At 43.4% G+C, this 15,879-nt stretch overlaps 1 protein-coding gene across 2 annotated transcripts; it reads left to right on the top strand.

Annotated features, from left to right (window-relative positions):
* Positions 1 to 2,174: 2,174 nt before the first annotated feature.
* FOXL3 (forkhead box L3) lies at positions 2,175 to 8,668 on the top strand. 2 transcript variants are annotated; one of them, XM_038151814.1, is made up of 4 exons: positions 2,175 to 2,416; positions 2,641 to 2,769; positions 3,500 to 3,668; positions 4,021 to 8,668. In XM_038151814.1, exons 2-4 carry the CDS (start codon positions 2,663 to 2,665, stop codon positions 4,501 to 4,503), a joined length of 759 nt encoding a protein of 252 aa, XP_038007742.1. In that variant the 5' UTR covers positions 2,175 to 2,416; positions 2,641 to 2,662; the 3' UTR covers positions 4,504 to 8,668. The 2 variants fall into 2 exon arrangements, with proteins under 2 accessions (XP_038007742.1, XP_038007743.1); XM_038151815.1 differs by lacking the exon at positions 2,175 to 2,416 and having other exon boundaries at positions 2,586 to 2,769; positions 3,602 to 3,668.
* The last annotated feature ends 7,211 nt before the right edge of the window (positions 8,669 to 15,879 follow it).

The following is a 15,879-nucleotide window of genomic DNA, read 5'->3' on the forward strand; positions in this document are numbered from 1 at the left end:
GGCACCTGCTCGCTCCACCATGGTACATACTAGAGCATGTTAACATCTCTTTATGAATATTATTTTCAAGGATTATAATTGGACCATAAACGCTCACTTGGGAATAAAATATAAGCATGCAGGCTTCAAAAATTACCTTGAGAAATATTCTGCCAGTTTTGCATATCTGGATTTCAGAAGTTTATGAGCGATCATATATAATTTGTTTCTGATCTTGTAGGACTCAGAAATGGTTTGTGCTCTTCTTAGGGTCCGTATGAATTTGCAGCAGCTGAGGGTAGTGATATTTACAGAGCCAGAAACCAAATCCTCCAGCTCTCAGGAAGTGATAATGTCTATCCCCAGATGATGTGTGACACAAATGGCAGTGGCAGGAGTTTCCTGTGTCGTGCCAAGCTGCCCCTGCACCACCCACCCATGGTCCCACCCACCCCTGAGGTGATGCCCAGGAACATCAACCCATGATCTGACTCCTTTTGCTCAATTTAGCCTCACAAACCAACTGCTGAGATAGAAGTTTAATCCAAGTGTATTTCCCGCTGCAATGGGTGAGGAATACAGTGGCCATGAGCTGTAATGCACATTGCAGATGTGCTAGAGACGGACAAGTGGGTTACACTCACCCCTGCAAGAAAATACAGGAATAGAGATAATTAACATTACTGCATACATGACAATACAGTCATTTGCTCTAATTCCCATTACAGAAAATTTCACCTATTTCATGCTGTCAGTAAATATGTGAGGATTTTGGTCAAAGTGTGTTGTCTGACTTTTCTAAAGCCAATTTTCATAAATAGAAGACAAAGAACTGAAAAAAAGCATGCTTAGAGATTGGGTAAAAGCAGTCAACCAATCCAGTTCTGCTTTTTGAAATTGTTATAAATCAGAAGCAAGACCTTTTTTAGTCTTAAGTCTAAGTTATTGGAATTTCAGTGAGGTAAAACACCTCCAAAGAGAAGAACCACTGCTAAAAATCAAAGTGGACATCTACTTGTGTCAAGGATCATGGGTTTTAGGGAGGGAGAATCTTCCCGTATCTGTGACCTGGCTTCTTCCTTACATTAAACCTTCTAGTCCAGATGGACAGAGTATCAATGCAGATCAGACATTATATATTTCATTTTCCTCCACTGAATCTCCTCTATCTTACTCAGTATTAAAGCCCTGCTAATGCCTTAGGCAGCAGTAGCTGACCCTTTGAATTAACACCTCCTCTGCAGTGGATGCCTCATGCATATGCCTATTGATGTATTTTAGAGTGGAGATAATTTTTATTTTGGCTGTCTGCTCCGGTTTAATATTCCTAAGAAAACACCTCATCTATATGTTTTTCTCATGCCATACATTTCCCCCTATGTCCTGCTACAATGTCTTGTTATACTCCACACAAAAAGCCTTCTTATGTCCATCTTTGCCAGAACTCTAGGAGACACTAAAGCATCATTTTAAAGGGCTCTTTATCACTCAGATGAATTTTCCCCTAATTGTATCCTTTAACTCCAAAAGGGGTTTGGGGACATACTTTGTATAAAAGATGCTACAGAAAACAAAAGTTGTATTGCTAGTGGTTCTGCTTTTATATTTTCATCCAGGGAAACTCTCTGCACACCAATTTGCTTTCTCTTTTCCAAAACCCATTTCCTCCTGGGGCTATTTCCTGGGACAGAGCTGTCTTCAAATAATTTAATTATCATGTGGCACACACCTTTTAAGTCCCCCCTGAAATGGTGCCGTGATGCCTTTGGTTTACATCACTTGTTGGAAAACACTCCAAAGCATTGAAAAACTATTAAATTGTTACAGTATTGGATGCCAACACACAGGGCTATTAGTCTAATTCATCCTGCAGATCAAAGCCCACACAGGCAGCTCTCCTGCCTACAGCTATTTTCCTTTTACTCTCCTGCTTGACAGTAGTCCCTCATATCCCTCTGTTCTACTTTCTTTGAACATACAGATTTTCCTTTAGTCATGGAAATATAATTTATGTCCATTATACTGCATTATAGATTGCAGATCAGGACAAGCGTGCATTACTGCCTGGAACGTCTGTTTATTGTACGTCGGTTTTCTAAAAATAAATAATTAAGAAAGCCACCCTGCTCCGCCGGGGAGAGAAAAACCCAGACGGGGAGCACTCGGGGGCTGTGGGGAGCTGCACTCCGTTCTCAAAGTTTAATTTCCAAGTGGAGACCTTGAAGCATGATTTATTAACATCGTGCTGTTTGGCTTTGTCACGTTGTGGATGTGGCGGGGGAGCGCTGGCCCCTCTCCAGCCCGGACCACCCAGCGAGCCGAGCGCGGCTACCGGCACCGCGCAGCCCCGGTCCGCAGGCTCACCCCGGTGCCCGGCTGCCCCGGCCCCCGGCAGCCTGCCCGTGCCACCCCGCTGGGGACAACTGCAAGGACAGCGGTAACAGCACCCCCCAAAAAAATAATAATATCCGAACAGACGGGCTGGCCGGGACGCGAGAATTGCAAAAACAATCCCCACCCCATCACGGAGAGTGTGTGTGCACGGAGGAGAGGGAGTGTGAGGAGGGGGGAGAGAGGGAATGAGACAGACAGAGGGGAGGGAAGAAGGGAGGAGGGAGTCCAAGCTCTGAGAAACATCACTCCATCTCTCTCACTCCACAGGAGCTGAGCAAGGAGCAGGACGATGTTTGACAACACGCAGTACCCCTATAACTGCTTCAATTATGATGGGGATGATTATCCTACCTGTAGTTCTGACGAAGAGAAAAAATTCACCAGACCAGCGTACAGGTAAGATGAAGTTTTTCCAAGTCCCCCTGTCTCTGTGAGGTTTCTGAGCTCTGGGCTGGTGGGATCACAGCTCTCAGGGAAGCAGGGGCCAGGTGTGTGCCATGGGTCTGGCCCTGCTGCAGGCACTGCAGCGGGCAGGTTTCCCCCCTTTCTGTGTGTGAACTGTTCATTATTTGTTTCCTCCCATGAGGGGTCACAGCAACTCTGGCATGCCCTTAAGTTCCAGATCTCCGACAGTCTCCAACCTCCAGGACCCCTGGGAGAAGGGAATTAAATGTTTCAGTGTGCCAAGGGGTGAATTGGATGCAGAAAATCCTGGTGTGGTGGGAAGAGGTGCAGTGTAGGTGTTCACAGGGACACCCAAGGTCCTTTCCATGAGCAGGGTTGGTCTCCTGTGACAGTGACTCTAAGTCTGCTCTGTCTCACTGCAGCCTTCCTGCTCAGGGAAACTTTTCAGACGGAGTTGGAGAGGTGTGGGATCCTGTCCTCTGCACTGAGTGCCAGGGCAGGCAGCCCTGAGGACTCAATGCCTGGCAGTGACCCCTCTGTGTCACCTGGGGCTTGTGGAGGACAGACAGTGACCACACTCAGGATTTTTCCCTGGGACACCTTGAGTCAGGGCACAGGGGAATTTTGGAAGCAGGATATAGGCACACATGTACCCATGTGGTCCTAAAAACGGAGTCTGTGAGTGGGACAATGGTGTAACAGCAAGTTTTCCTTTTTCCAGCTACATTGCCTTAATTGCAATGGCCATCCAGCAAAGCCCTTCAAATAAAGTCACCCTCTCTGGCATTTATGACTTTATAATGAAGAAATTTCCTTACTACAGATCAAATCAAAGAGCCTGGCAGAACTCCATCCGACATAACTTATCGCTTAACAGTTGTTTTGTGAAGGTAAGATCAGTTACTGTGTATTTACATACACCCTGTGCATGGCTAAAAAAATATAGGCAGCAATAATCTCGTCACTAGGAAAGAAGGGAAACAAACAGCTGAGCTGCAAATCACTTAAAACCTCTCTGAGTTGTCAATTACAGAGATAAGGACTATATCCTTGTCTGATGTATGCTAATAGATAACAAATTGAAGAGGATGGGGCTTACATCTTACTCATATAATGACAGAGAATAGGCTTAAAAGTCTTGTCATATGTGTTTACACCATTCTTAAATGTAAATGAATGCAGATGCTAAACAGCAGCATCTGTAACACATACAAACACTGAACTGCCTTTAAATAAATACAGGTTCCCAGAACAGAAGGGAATGAGAAGGGGAAAGGAAACTATTGGAGCTTTGCAGCAGGATGCGAATCCATGCTGGATCTCTTTGAAAATGGGAATTACAGGAGAAGACGAAGGAGGAGGAATGTGAAAAGGGAGCACAAGGAGCAGAGACCGAGCAGAGTGAAAAGTCCTTCATCCCCCAATCTCTCTTCTGTGGACTCTGCTTTGAACAACGTTTCCTCTTCTGAAAGTAAACATGAAAGAATTGAACCGGGCCCAAAACTTCTGGAGCCTTGTGGGTTTGCTCCAAACAGCGTGACCAACAGGCAGAGCCTAAGCAATTCCTCCTTAGCAAAATCGGATTCTGAAATCAAATTCAGCATCGATTACATCCTTTCAGCCCCCGACCCTTTGCCTGTCCTGAGATCTCAGTATAACATGCAAGAAAATAAATATCACCTACTGGAGGCCCCGCATATTAATCTCCAGTTCTGGACAATGTGATGTTATTTATTCGTGGTAACAAAATCAGAGTCACAGTGTGTTCAGCAGCCTCATGTCACTGAAAATCAACTGCCTGCCTCCTCGTTTTCCTCCCAAGCCATGCTCAGAAAGGGTTAAAGACTCACCAGCTGATGCCCTGTCTGTACCCAAGGAACTTTGCTAAGATTAAAGCATAAATAGCTGTTACCAATATCGGTTTTCACCATGCTGAAATTTATTAAATTCTAGCTTTATTTTCTAAACTGTCTTGGACATCATTTAGCACCACAAAGAATTTCCTTTCTCAAGCAGAATCCGACAGAGAAGAGACTTGCTTATCATCCACTTCTTTATTAAAGACAAAGTGAATTTGATCCCACTTTCAGTGGTGGAAATGAGGATTAACTCCACTGGAGTATATAGGTCAGAACCTAAGCTGATCTAAAACAGTGTAATTCTGTCGACTTACACTGGCTGGGAATGTAGGGGGGCAAGGGGGTGGAAATTCGTTTCTTAAAAGGAATTGCAGAAAATTGCCCTGTCTTCCCTGATTTTTTTCTTTTAACATCTTATTTCAAACTGTTTTGCAACTTTAATTCATTGTTCATTAGGAAATGTAGTTGTTGATAAGTATTTCAAGTATATTTTTGTTTATATTCGGGGCAGAATTGTTTAAATTGTTGAAGTGAAGTGGTATTCAAAAGAATTCCAAGAGACTTAATTGCAAGGATGCTGAGCTCTGGTACTTTGATGGGTAATGTGACAGTCAAAGAGTCTCTTAATGCCTTGGTTAAAAAAAACCCCAACACTTCTTCCCTTGTACTATCAGAAATCTTCCTGAGATGCTGCAGAAAAGTCCTTAACCATATTTCATTTAGCAAGTGTGAAGGGAAACCTGGCACTGCAAAAAGCTCTGTCGAGTGTCGAGCAAAGCTAAAATTCCACCTACCTGCTCTGAGACAAGTTGTATATTCCCATTAAACAGATTTTTATTGATCCTTCTTGCAAGCAATTACCAAAGTGGTGCTTGATATGATTTCAGCTAAACTGGTGAGATTTATAATTTCCAGCTATCAATGTTAGCTCATGAGCTCCATTTCTGAGAAAGCCACTTCATTATCATCCACATGCAGTGGGATATTTTGGAACAGGACCCGATGGACAATGATGAACTGTAACGAGCTTTTAAGAAGTTGCTTTTATACAACTTGTTCACAATGAATTGCTTCCCAGAACATAAACAGTGTTAGCAAAGGCTCCACAAAATCCTGACTTTGACTTGGCTATTACAGTCTTCACCTACTGCAGATAAAAGGAAAAAAAGAAAAGAATTCTGATGGTTTTAAGCAATTAAATACAGAGATAAAATTATCTTTGCAACAGGAACTAAAGGTAAATGAAGGTATATGAGATAAGATTCAGCATAGAGGTATGCTCAGGCATGACTTGAATTTTTATGCAGAAGCTTTGACATTTCACTAAGTTATTTTACATTGTGTCTAATATATACTGTACATTTATACTATATATTCTTATATATTGTTATTGAGAAAGGGAGCAATATCACTGCACTTATATGTTGTAAAAATGCATGATGTATGTTGTCATGATGCTGAAACTCCTGCCATATACTTAAAATTTACCACCAGTGGTATTTCACCCTGATTGGTAATAAATGCCCATTTTTTGGAAAACTATAAAACTTGTTCTCTTCAAGCATTTCTACAGCATGCAAAAGTCTTTGCTTCTTCTTCAGAAAAGAGAAAATGGAAAATCATGTCAATTACATCACTGCATGTCTTCCAAACTTTGCAGGGAAGATCTCTTGAGACAAATTCTGCCTTCAAATGGGAGCTTTCAATTCTCTGTGAATCTACAGTTATTCTGGGGGGAAATCTGAAAGCAAAATTTGACTCTTTAGCCCTGATTGATCTGCTGTTTACATTGATATTAGAAAAAGAAGAAAACCTCTGGGAGGGACTGCACAGATGGATTCTCATTTGAAGAGGGACAAGAATTTGCTCTTTTAGTGTTTATGCTCAGTAGTAAATAGGTGTGGGAAGAGCATGTACTCAGTGCTTCAGTGTTTGCATGCACTCATGGTGGGTGGATACTTGTGCACCCCTGGGATCCTGCCTACAGATAAATATTCCTGTTTTATACACAGATCTTTTTTTTTTCCTGGTTGTTTTAAACATGGCAATGCTGCTGTTGGGCTGATAGTTATGGTACATACCTGCAGTATATTTGAAATACATATTTTCTGCTGTGAAATGTGCAAACATGATTGTTACTCTGTGTTCTTGGTTGATGCTGTTAACAAGAGATAATTCAGTGACAGCAAAAGTTCCTCCTCAGCAACACCTGGGTAAGGTGAATATTGTGGGCTGCTGAGACCAGTGGAGAACAGTTTATGGCTACTAATCAATGTGGAATTAATGCATTAGGAAAGGCAGAAATACACCCAAGTGGATTTACAGCAGAGATCCAAAGCCATTTTCTGTAAGATGAATTAATATTCACAAATAGCCATGTCCTTTGCTCACAGTAAAGTGCCTGCTAGGAGAGACTGTCATAATTTAGTTTCCCTAACATGTAATCAAAGAAATTTGTGTACAAATAGGTGTTAACATTTGTTTTGCAAAGGATATCAATCATATTTCGAAAAATGAAGGGACATATTTCAATTTACCCAGTATATTATATTCTGACGACTCCAGAAAGGTTTCCAGCAGTTAAAGTGAATGGCATTTAATATAGAACAACATAACAGGGGTGAGGGCTAGACGTGACCTTATTCAAATGTCGTAGCCATTACAAAGCCATTCCCAATGTAATTATAATTAAATACTTTATGCCTTTCTTGCAAATCCTCTGATCGATCATTGATATTAACATTAATATTGTATTACCCCCGAGCAAATATCTCCCACACAAGTGTTATGGATCACCAGGTTTCCATTAAGAAAGTTGTGAGCTATTGCCGTGTGCTGGTCGTGGATAAATTTACGTAAATTACTTTTTCTCAGGGAAGAGGGGAAAAAGTCTGGGTTTCTTTCTTCTCTGAATCCAGAGCTATTTCTTCAGCCCCATTACAGCCTGCCAGCCACTTGCATAAAGAAAAAGAAGAAAATCTCACAGGAACATCCCTCTTTGCCCTGTGTTGAAGCAGGTGAACATTCTCCTGTTTGGCGCCCGGGTTCAAAGCTGAGCTGGAGACAGGGATGAGCAGTGCAGGGCAAGGCTCTGCACCCTCCAGGACCATCAGCGGGCTGGGCAGGTTGGGAGAAGGTGTTGGCTCAATTCCTCATCTCGTGGCACCTTCCTGACTGCAGAGAGACCCAGAATGAGCTGTGGGTTTCTCTAGCCCAGCAGAGGTGCCTCAGGTGGGGGCTGACCCTGTGCCAAGGCTGGGGTGGGGCAGGAGGAGGGTGTGGGACAGCAGCTCCTGCCTGCTGGGCTGGGGGCACAGTGAGGGGGAACAAGCCCTTAGAACTCTCCCTTCAGCATCATAAATACCTCTGCAAAGGAAAGATGAAAGGTTTCTTTCTGGGGAGAGGCAAGGCTTGGCCTCACTGAGGGACTGGAGGGGGGTTGTTTGTTTATCCTTCTAAAGGAAGGCTTCCCATGACAAAACAAAGATTTTGATGGAGCCACGCCAGGTTATTATGCAGCAATTTCACTTCTACTGATTTAATTTCTTAGGCTTTTGCCATTGGTGTCACAGAAGTGGTTTTTGCACAGCAAAATGATCATCAGCCTCAGAATGAAGTTCAAAGTACTTGGGCAAGGATGCAAGGATGCATCTTTTCTCCCCCAGTGAAGAGAGGCCAGATAACACCCAAGGCAGGCCAGCAGTTGACCTCACTTGCAGGGACCTCTCCCTCTTGCACATTGTGGGAGCATTAATGCAGGCTAGGATAGCTGAAAACAAACCTTTCCTTTGTCAGTAAAGCCAAGTTCCCCTATTTTTCTGCCAATCAGAAAGATCTTATTAGTCTCTCTTAGCTGAGACCTATTAACTCCTCATATAAAGAGAAGCTGTGCTCAAAGAGCATTTGAAGGTCAACCCACCCTGGAGATCTGGGTCTCCTCATGCCTCTGCTTTGTTGTGCTCCATGCCATGGCCTGAATTGCCACTGTGTTCCTCAGCCACTCAGCAGGTTGGTTTCTCCCTCAAAACCAAATCCTGATTTCTGCACTGTTTTCTGGTCACAGAGGGTTTCTCTTTTGGCTACCACTTGCCTGTTCAGGTCCAAATCTTGTGAGTCTTTCCCACTCTCTAGCAACAGAGGGGACACAGGGAGAGGGCAAGTGGTTTGGAGGAAAAAGCCCCAGGGAAAAACTTTGCTACACCTCTTCCAGTAGTACAGAGTTGATATCTCAAGGGCTCCTGGGGTTGTGTGCCAAGTCTCTGCTGTGAATTGAAGGCAGCCATACCCCAAGTCCAGCTGCACTCAAGCTCAGGGAAAAAGAAGGAACTTCCACCACACGCCCCTGAGCACCCAGGGACCTGAACCTTCAGCTCTGGCAGTGTAACACAAATCCCTGTCTGTGATCAGGCCTTCAGATCCCAAAGTCAAAACATGGAAATCCTGTGCTGACCATTCCAGCTGGCCTCTCCCCTCTCTGTATCTTCTGGGCCATGTTCTCATCCCTTCTGTGAGGGTGTAAATCCTTGAAAATCCGTTATCTTTGGTATAATTTCCTCTGGAATTGAAACAACACGTGTGAATCCGACCTTTGCATATTATACCAAACATCTCTTATCTCACAGTCTGCAAAACTGTGCCAGCATCTCCTCTCCTAGAATTCTAAGAGTAACAAATGGTCCTAACCTCTTTATTTTGCCTTAGCATTAGCTTCTAATTGCTTTCTCCAGAACGTGGGTACCATCTGCACTGCTCTGCACAAAGAACCTTGTCTCTGTCTCTGTTGCACTGGGAATGTCTTTCTTATTGCACTTGGGGTCATTAAATTAAAGAACAGGGTAGGTCCAAGTCCTATGGAACTTCCACTGGAGTCTTTTTTACCCGGAGAGCAAACATAAAATAACAAAGTAAGTTGTGCTCCCTCCCACCCTTGCTACAGTGGTTGGAGGCAAATCCAACTGTGAGAATTTTGCCTGAGAAAGAACTGCCGGATTTCTCCCACTGTGAAATCCAGCTGTTAATTCAAACAGAAGGGATGGACCTGACCAGATAGGCCAACTGGCTTGTTTCCATCCTAAAGTCCATTGTGTTCCACAAGTTCCTAAATTTATGGTCATGAAGGTCTTCCAAGCCCTGTAATGAAGTATGGCATGCAATGTTTTTCTTATGGAATGTGGGCTGCAAAGGAAAAAAGAAGGTTCGAATTTATCTCTCAAATGAAGATCCTGGAATCTCTCAGGATAAACAAGCTAAATTAGGAATAAAAATACACCATGTTTCTCACCATAACTATGGAACTGAAAATAGCACTTGCAGAGCACTGACAGAGGAAGAAAACTAGAAGTTGCAGTAAGTCCAAACCAAACTTCTTTTTGTCGTGTTTCTCTGTGTTCACTGCCCTTTGTAGCAGCAAATGAACCCTGCTATGCCAGCAACAGGAGCCCCCTTTCATCTTTTGGGAGTGGTTCTTCTGACAGAGTATTTCGGAAAAAGACTTTGCACTGCAAAACTGAGCTGCTGGTCTCCAGCATCAGCATTTACGTTGGGCACACACCACCTTGTCTTGCTCTGAGCAGGTTCAAAATGAGGTACAGAAATGCTCTTTGACTTGTCAGCCTGCGTGGTGCAGCTCAGTGCAGCTCTCTCAGTGCTCCAGCTCCACAGACTCAATGTTCTGCACAAAAGCTGCTCCCTCTAAGGTCTTTATTTGAGACATGATAAAGAATTAGTGGGCTTGAAAGTTTGTTCAGTTTCCATGCTGGTATCAGTGGTTCTAAATGAAAAAACAACTGAAACAAACGAGGCTTCCTGAAATTTGCACAGTAAAGAACTCTGCTCTGTCCCACAGCCATTAAACCCTTTTGTCAGCCCTGCACTGGCCCCAACAGCCCCACTGTGGATCCAACTGCCCCCCAAAGCTGCACTTTCCACAGCTGCTGATGGTGAAACACTGTCATGTTCTCCTTGAGCAGGGAAAAACATTAGGAAAGAACCAACTTCCCTCTTGGGCCCAAAGGCTCTGCTGACCATTAGCCATCTGTCCCAAGCAAGATCTGCTCTAGCTGAAAATGCTTTTGGAGGATTCAAGCCACAGATATTTAACCCTATGACAAAACTGCTCCCCATCTTCCCCTCTTTGCTGGAGGCATTGCACTCTGCTGGTACTGGCTGCATCCAGCATCCTCTGCTGCCATCCCCTCCTTCCAGCACGGCCTCTCTGAGACTGCAGGAAAGAAGAGCAGCACTTCCCATAAAAGTGGATGTGGAAAATAACAGGTGCAATGAGCTGTGTTTCATGATTAATCTGTCTCAAGCTTTTCCGAGGCTGAGAGCTGTATGAGCAATTATCAAACCCTGGGAGGCACTTCAGCACTAATCAGCCCATAACATTTTTCTGCATTGGAGCATCTGGGACTGGCTACATGGCTTGAATCCTGACTCTCATGAAATGAATGAGAGTTTTGCCACTGGGTTCAAGGGATCAAAACTTCATCTTCTATTACCAGGGCCAGAGATTAATCAGATTAAAGGCCATGTGGACTGCAGAGAAAATTAAATACCTTCTAGCAGTTACTTGGTGTCTTCTCAAGACAAAATAGCAGCTTGCTTCCACAGGTTTCTTTGGCTCTGTCTTTCAGACAGACAAAATACTTCCTGAACTCAATGGCAAATGTGTCCAAATAAGTTCCCCTAAGCCCAAGGGCTGAACACAGCAGAACCAGATGTTGGCATCTGGGGTGAGATTCCTGGTGCAAAGATGTTTGTATGCTCTTTGAGAGCATCTCTGTTCTGGGGCTGGTGTGCACATTCAAGTAAACAAGTAATACTAGCTAATATCCAGACTCAGGATCTCAAATTTTCTTTCAACAGGAAACTGTCCCAAGATCTGCTACAGTTTGGCAAAGGCATGACACTGAATTACTTTCCATTTTATGTTGCTGTTGTTGAAATTACAGGAAAATAAATATTTTGGAGATGATACATTGTGTATCCCTAATAAATACCAAGGGTATTTAATATAAACTATGGACACATGGTTTGCTTTGTTGTTCTAAGTAACTATTTCCTTTTAGCCAAATGAAAAGCCAGTTGTGTTGTGATTCTGCAGATTATAAATTAGCAGCTCTCATATGGTTTTGTGCAATTGTTTCTCGAAGAGCTTTAGGCTACTTCAGACAAAAATTTCAAATAAAATGTGAATTCATTGAACTGTAACTTGTGGTATTAGTTTTATAATAAACAAAGGTAGGTCACATAATCATGTCATGAAAAACAACATTTTAAAATTCAAGCAGCAATCTTTTAATCCATTTCAGGTTCTGATCTTGAAATCGAGAAGGAGCTTGGCTCTTTCTGCTTCCCAATGCATGAAACCAAGACAAGCCTGTCCTGGGAGGAAAGCAGACAGCCAGGTTAGCAGGGCTGGGTGGAGATCAGACAGATTTCTTGTCACCCAGGGAAGAAACAGCCCAAAGGCAGCATCAGCCTGCTCCCATGCCCAGGAGGGTGGCTCTGACCAGGAAAGGAGGGGGCCCTGGGCAGGTCCTGCTCTCTCTGCTTCCTCCACTGCTGGGGGGCAGCTGGGGAGCAGCTGGATCCAGGCTGGCTGCAGGGGGAAGGCAGGAGCCCCCAGGGGCAGCAGACTGAGGGGGACCTGCCTGACTTCCAGGCTCAGCCACACAAAGCACTGATGGCAGAATATCTGTCCTCTGCCTGTGCACACTGACCTTGGCGTGGCTGAGGTGAAGCTCTTCTATAGAGAAAGTCCTACTTGCCTTTGAGAGAACCTCATTTTGGGGTGGGAAACACTTATTTCCACAGGCATCCTGTATGGTTTTATAAAGACCCTTGGGACCATCTGTGCCACATGGGGCCGGTATCTCCAGGACCATCTCTCAGCCTTGTCTCACCCGAATTATCTCCCAGCAGGGGATGGATGGGACAAGCCACATGAAGTGCTCCTGTGCAATCTCAGCTCCCAGTACCTTGTTCTGTCCCCTGTCCCTTCCCATCAGGTGACAGCAAAAGGAATAGAGGGCTGCTGGGGGTGATGTGAGGGAGCAGACCACCCCCAGTGCTGGGACACACACCCAGGTACCACCAGCAGGTCCACCAGCACTCACTGGCAGAGGAGGTTCTGTAACAAAGCCCTCTCACCTGGAACACTCCTTCTTGACAAAAGTTTATTTGAGAGGACCCTCAGTTTTTTCTTAGTGGATATTTTCCAAAATTAAAATGAATAATCATGTAGTAGAACTCTGCTACAGCATCATAAAGCTGTAGCCTGTTACTTAATAACAGACAGGGAGGAAAATTAATATATCTGAAGATACATCAATTTTTTTCTTTACTTCTAAACCTGCCTGAGTTTGAACCATTTATACCATGACAACAGCATAAGCTGAATTTGGAGAGGGAAGACAATACTGGAGCTGAAAATCCAACTGATTTTTTTTTCCCTATCAGGAATATTCCTACTAAAACAAGTCAGTTTTTTGTGTCCTGGCTCTACAGCCACATGGGCATGTGCGCAGCACATATGAAATTGATATCTCTGTCCTAATTCAGGGTTGCAATTACTGGAGCTGAAGTCTAAATTTTTCCAACCACCAAACTCCCGAGCTAAATGACTGTACAGCTACTGAAATTGATTATCAGGCTTCCTGTTTCCTCGCTTGTGACCCAGTAATATTGACATAAGCTACAAGGAAATTGCAATCAGCACTACTAGTAGCAATAGCTGGAGGCAATTGCAAAAGAAGTATTGCTGGTGGTGGCACATGGGCTTCTACATTAGATTTAGCCATACTCTGATTATAATGCACTTACTTCAGATAGCAGGAAATTATATTTTTCATTTTTTAAGTTACAAGAAAACATTTCTGTTTGCTTCTGTATGTCATCCTTTTCTCTGGGATAGCCTAAATAGAAAACCTTCTGGCCTCAGAGATCCAGTCTGTTTTGTCTCCAATGTGGGCAATGCCTTGGAAAAAAAAAATCATTTTATGTCTCTGTGTCCCCCAGGCAGCAGACAGAGCCCACCTTTGCAAAGAATTTTGTTAGAAACCTGCTGTATCAGCATGTGTCATGACATGTAGCATAATGTAGATATATGGTTATATATATATATATATACACACACACACATACATTATATATATATATATAAATATATACACACATAATGTATATATGTGTGATAACATGTATCATAACAGGTATCATAATCATGATACATCATGGACCTTCCACATTCTGCCCACTTGCTGTCACCTTTCCTGTCTCTGCTTTCATCCCCCCTAGAGCTTGAGCATCTTGTCCTCCCTGCCACTGACCAGTTGGTCCAGCCCAGTTGGGTACAGGGCTGAGTGGTGCCTAAATGTGTAGGAATTAACAGCACTCTGATTCCATGAGACTCCAGGAGCAGGATTTTAAGGAATGCACAAAAGTATAAAGAGAACTGGGATCAGGTTGCAAGGCTTGGAAATGTTGCTTTTAAGAAATAATCTTCTTTTTCCTGTTTTTTAAGCTCATATAGAGCAAAGCCATGTCCCCAGCTAAATGAAAGAAACTTTCTATCACATATTAACTCACACTGCCACCCATTCCAGCAAAAACTTGTGCTGTTGCAGCAAGTAGAAGCATTTTACAGCTGATTCTTTCAAGAAAATGCCCCCACAAACCCCTTCTACTGGCAGTAAAAATGAGCAGACAGCACCTGTAATTCCAGGAGGAGTCCCTGGCACTGGCAGCAATGATATTGCAGAGAGTTATTGAACCACTCTCTTCACAGGATCTCCATTATGCCAGGATTTATGTTCAAATCTAAGGGATTCATGGAGAAACTTAAAACAATTTTGCCACAGTGAACACTCCTTAGATGCAAAATCTCCTGGAGAACCCAGCTTGGCTCTTGGGATGTTCCCCGTGCTATTCCAAACAGGAGTAGAATGCAGTATCACGAACACAGAGGCTGTACAAGCAGAGAGCCTTGGCTTTGCCTCCAGAGACATTTCCCAGGCCAAGCTGGGCTCATTTCATTTGCTGCAGACGTAGCCTTGGTGCCATCCTGGAGTAATGATCCATGCCTGAGGAAAAGTGGATTGTCATGGATCATGGCTCCCCAACAGGCCAACCTTTCCAGAGGAAAAGTTCACCAGAAGTGGGAAAGTTGTTTGGGTTGCTGGGTTGTTGTTTGTTTTTTTTCCCTACTTTGTGACCTGTGAGAAAAAAAAACCTTTTATTAATGAGCTCTGCCCTCCTCTGTCCTTCAGAAGTCACTGGGGCTTTGCATGTAGGATGAAGCCACAGCAGAATTTAGCTGTGAGTGTGGATAAAACAGATAAATCTGCCATCTAATTACAGAGATTTTCCACCTGCAACCGCTGAAGGTGCAAGGCAGCATCTGCTGGGGCCACTGTGAGCTGTAGCAAGGATGCAGTGCAGCACTTTCTGTCTCTTTGGGCTGCCAGATGTTTGCAATTCAAACAAAAGCTTAGCTCTAACAAACCCTGACTTTTAAGGCTTGGAAACCTTCTGTGAACCTTAAGAAAAATGAATATTTAAGAGTGTGAGGAAGCAGACGTGCCAAAATGCTGTGAAAGTGACTTTTACTACTGAATTTTTTCTTGCTCCAAATGGGACAGAGTGGAAATTTCACTGCTACTCTGAGGTGTCTAAGAAAAAAATAAAAATTCAGAAGAGTTGTACAAATGTAGGCAAACCTGTCAATTTTCTCAAAGGTCTTATCCTGGTCTCTCTCTGATGACAATGAAGTGGAAGATGAGTGTATCCAGAAACTGGGCAAGCCTCTCCTGTCTTCTCCATGGCTTATGTGAACACAGCCAGGCTGTGTTACCCTTAACCAGATGCTAATCTCCTTTTTCTTGCAATGCAAAAGTCAATGGCAATTTCATGTTGATTAAATGTGTGCAAGGTGATGCTTGAAATGAAAAGCCCCCAGTAAACTGACCTGTCATCACTAAAATCAGTCCAAGCTGCACAATGTTTTTCTTGCTAAGATAATTAGTCCTCAATCAGAGTAAATTGGAGGGGTAGCTGGGTTATTTTAAGGCAGTGTTATTCTTTATTCAAGAGAACTCTTTTGTATTTGAATTATTTCCACAAAGTGATGCAGATAATTTCTTAAAGCTTTGTCATTCTAATACATAATCCCTCAGCATCTGAGCAGTATTAATGGGAGCAGAATTTGGCAAGGCTACCTGTATTTTTTTTTCCCCAATAT

The sequence above is a fragment of the Motacilla alba genome, chromosome 14 (genome assembly GCF_015832195.1).
Source record: "Motacilla alba alba isolate MOTALB_02 chromosome 14, Motacilla_alba_V1.0_pri, whole genome shotgun sequence".
In the NCBI taxonomy this organism is placed as follows: Eukaryota; Metazoa; Chordata; class Aves; order Passeriformes; family Motacillidae; genus Motacilla; species Motacilla alba.

What these genes read in the sequence shown, in the direction of transcription:
- FOXL3 (XM_038151814.1), top strand. Translation starts at nt 2,663, where the DNA reads ATGTTTGACAACACGCAGTACCCCTATAACTGCTTCAATTATGATGGG. An exon ending in TTCACCAGACCAGCGTACAG is followed by an intron (nt 2,770 to 3,499) that starts GTAAGATGAAGT and finishes TCCTTTTTCCAG; the next exon opens with CTACATTGCCTTAATTGCAA. An exon ending in TTAACAGTTGTTTTGTGAAG is followed by an intron (nt 3,669 to 4,020) that starts GTAAGATCAGTT and finishes AAATAAATACAG; the next exon opens with GTTCCCAGAACAGAAGGGAA.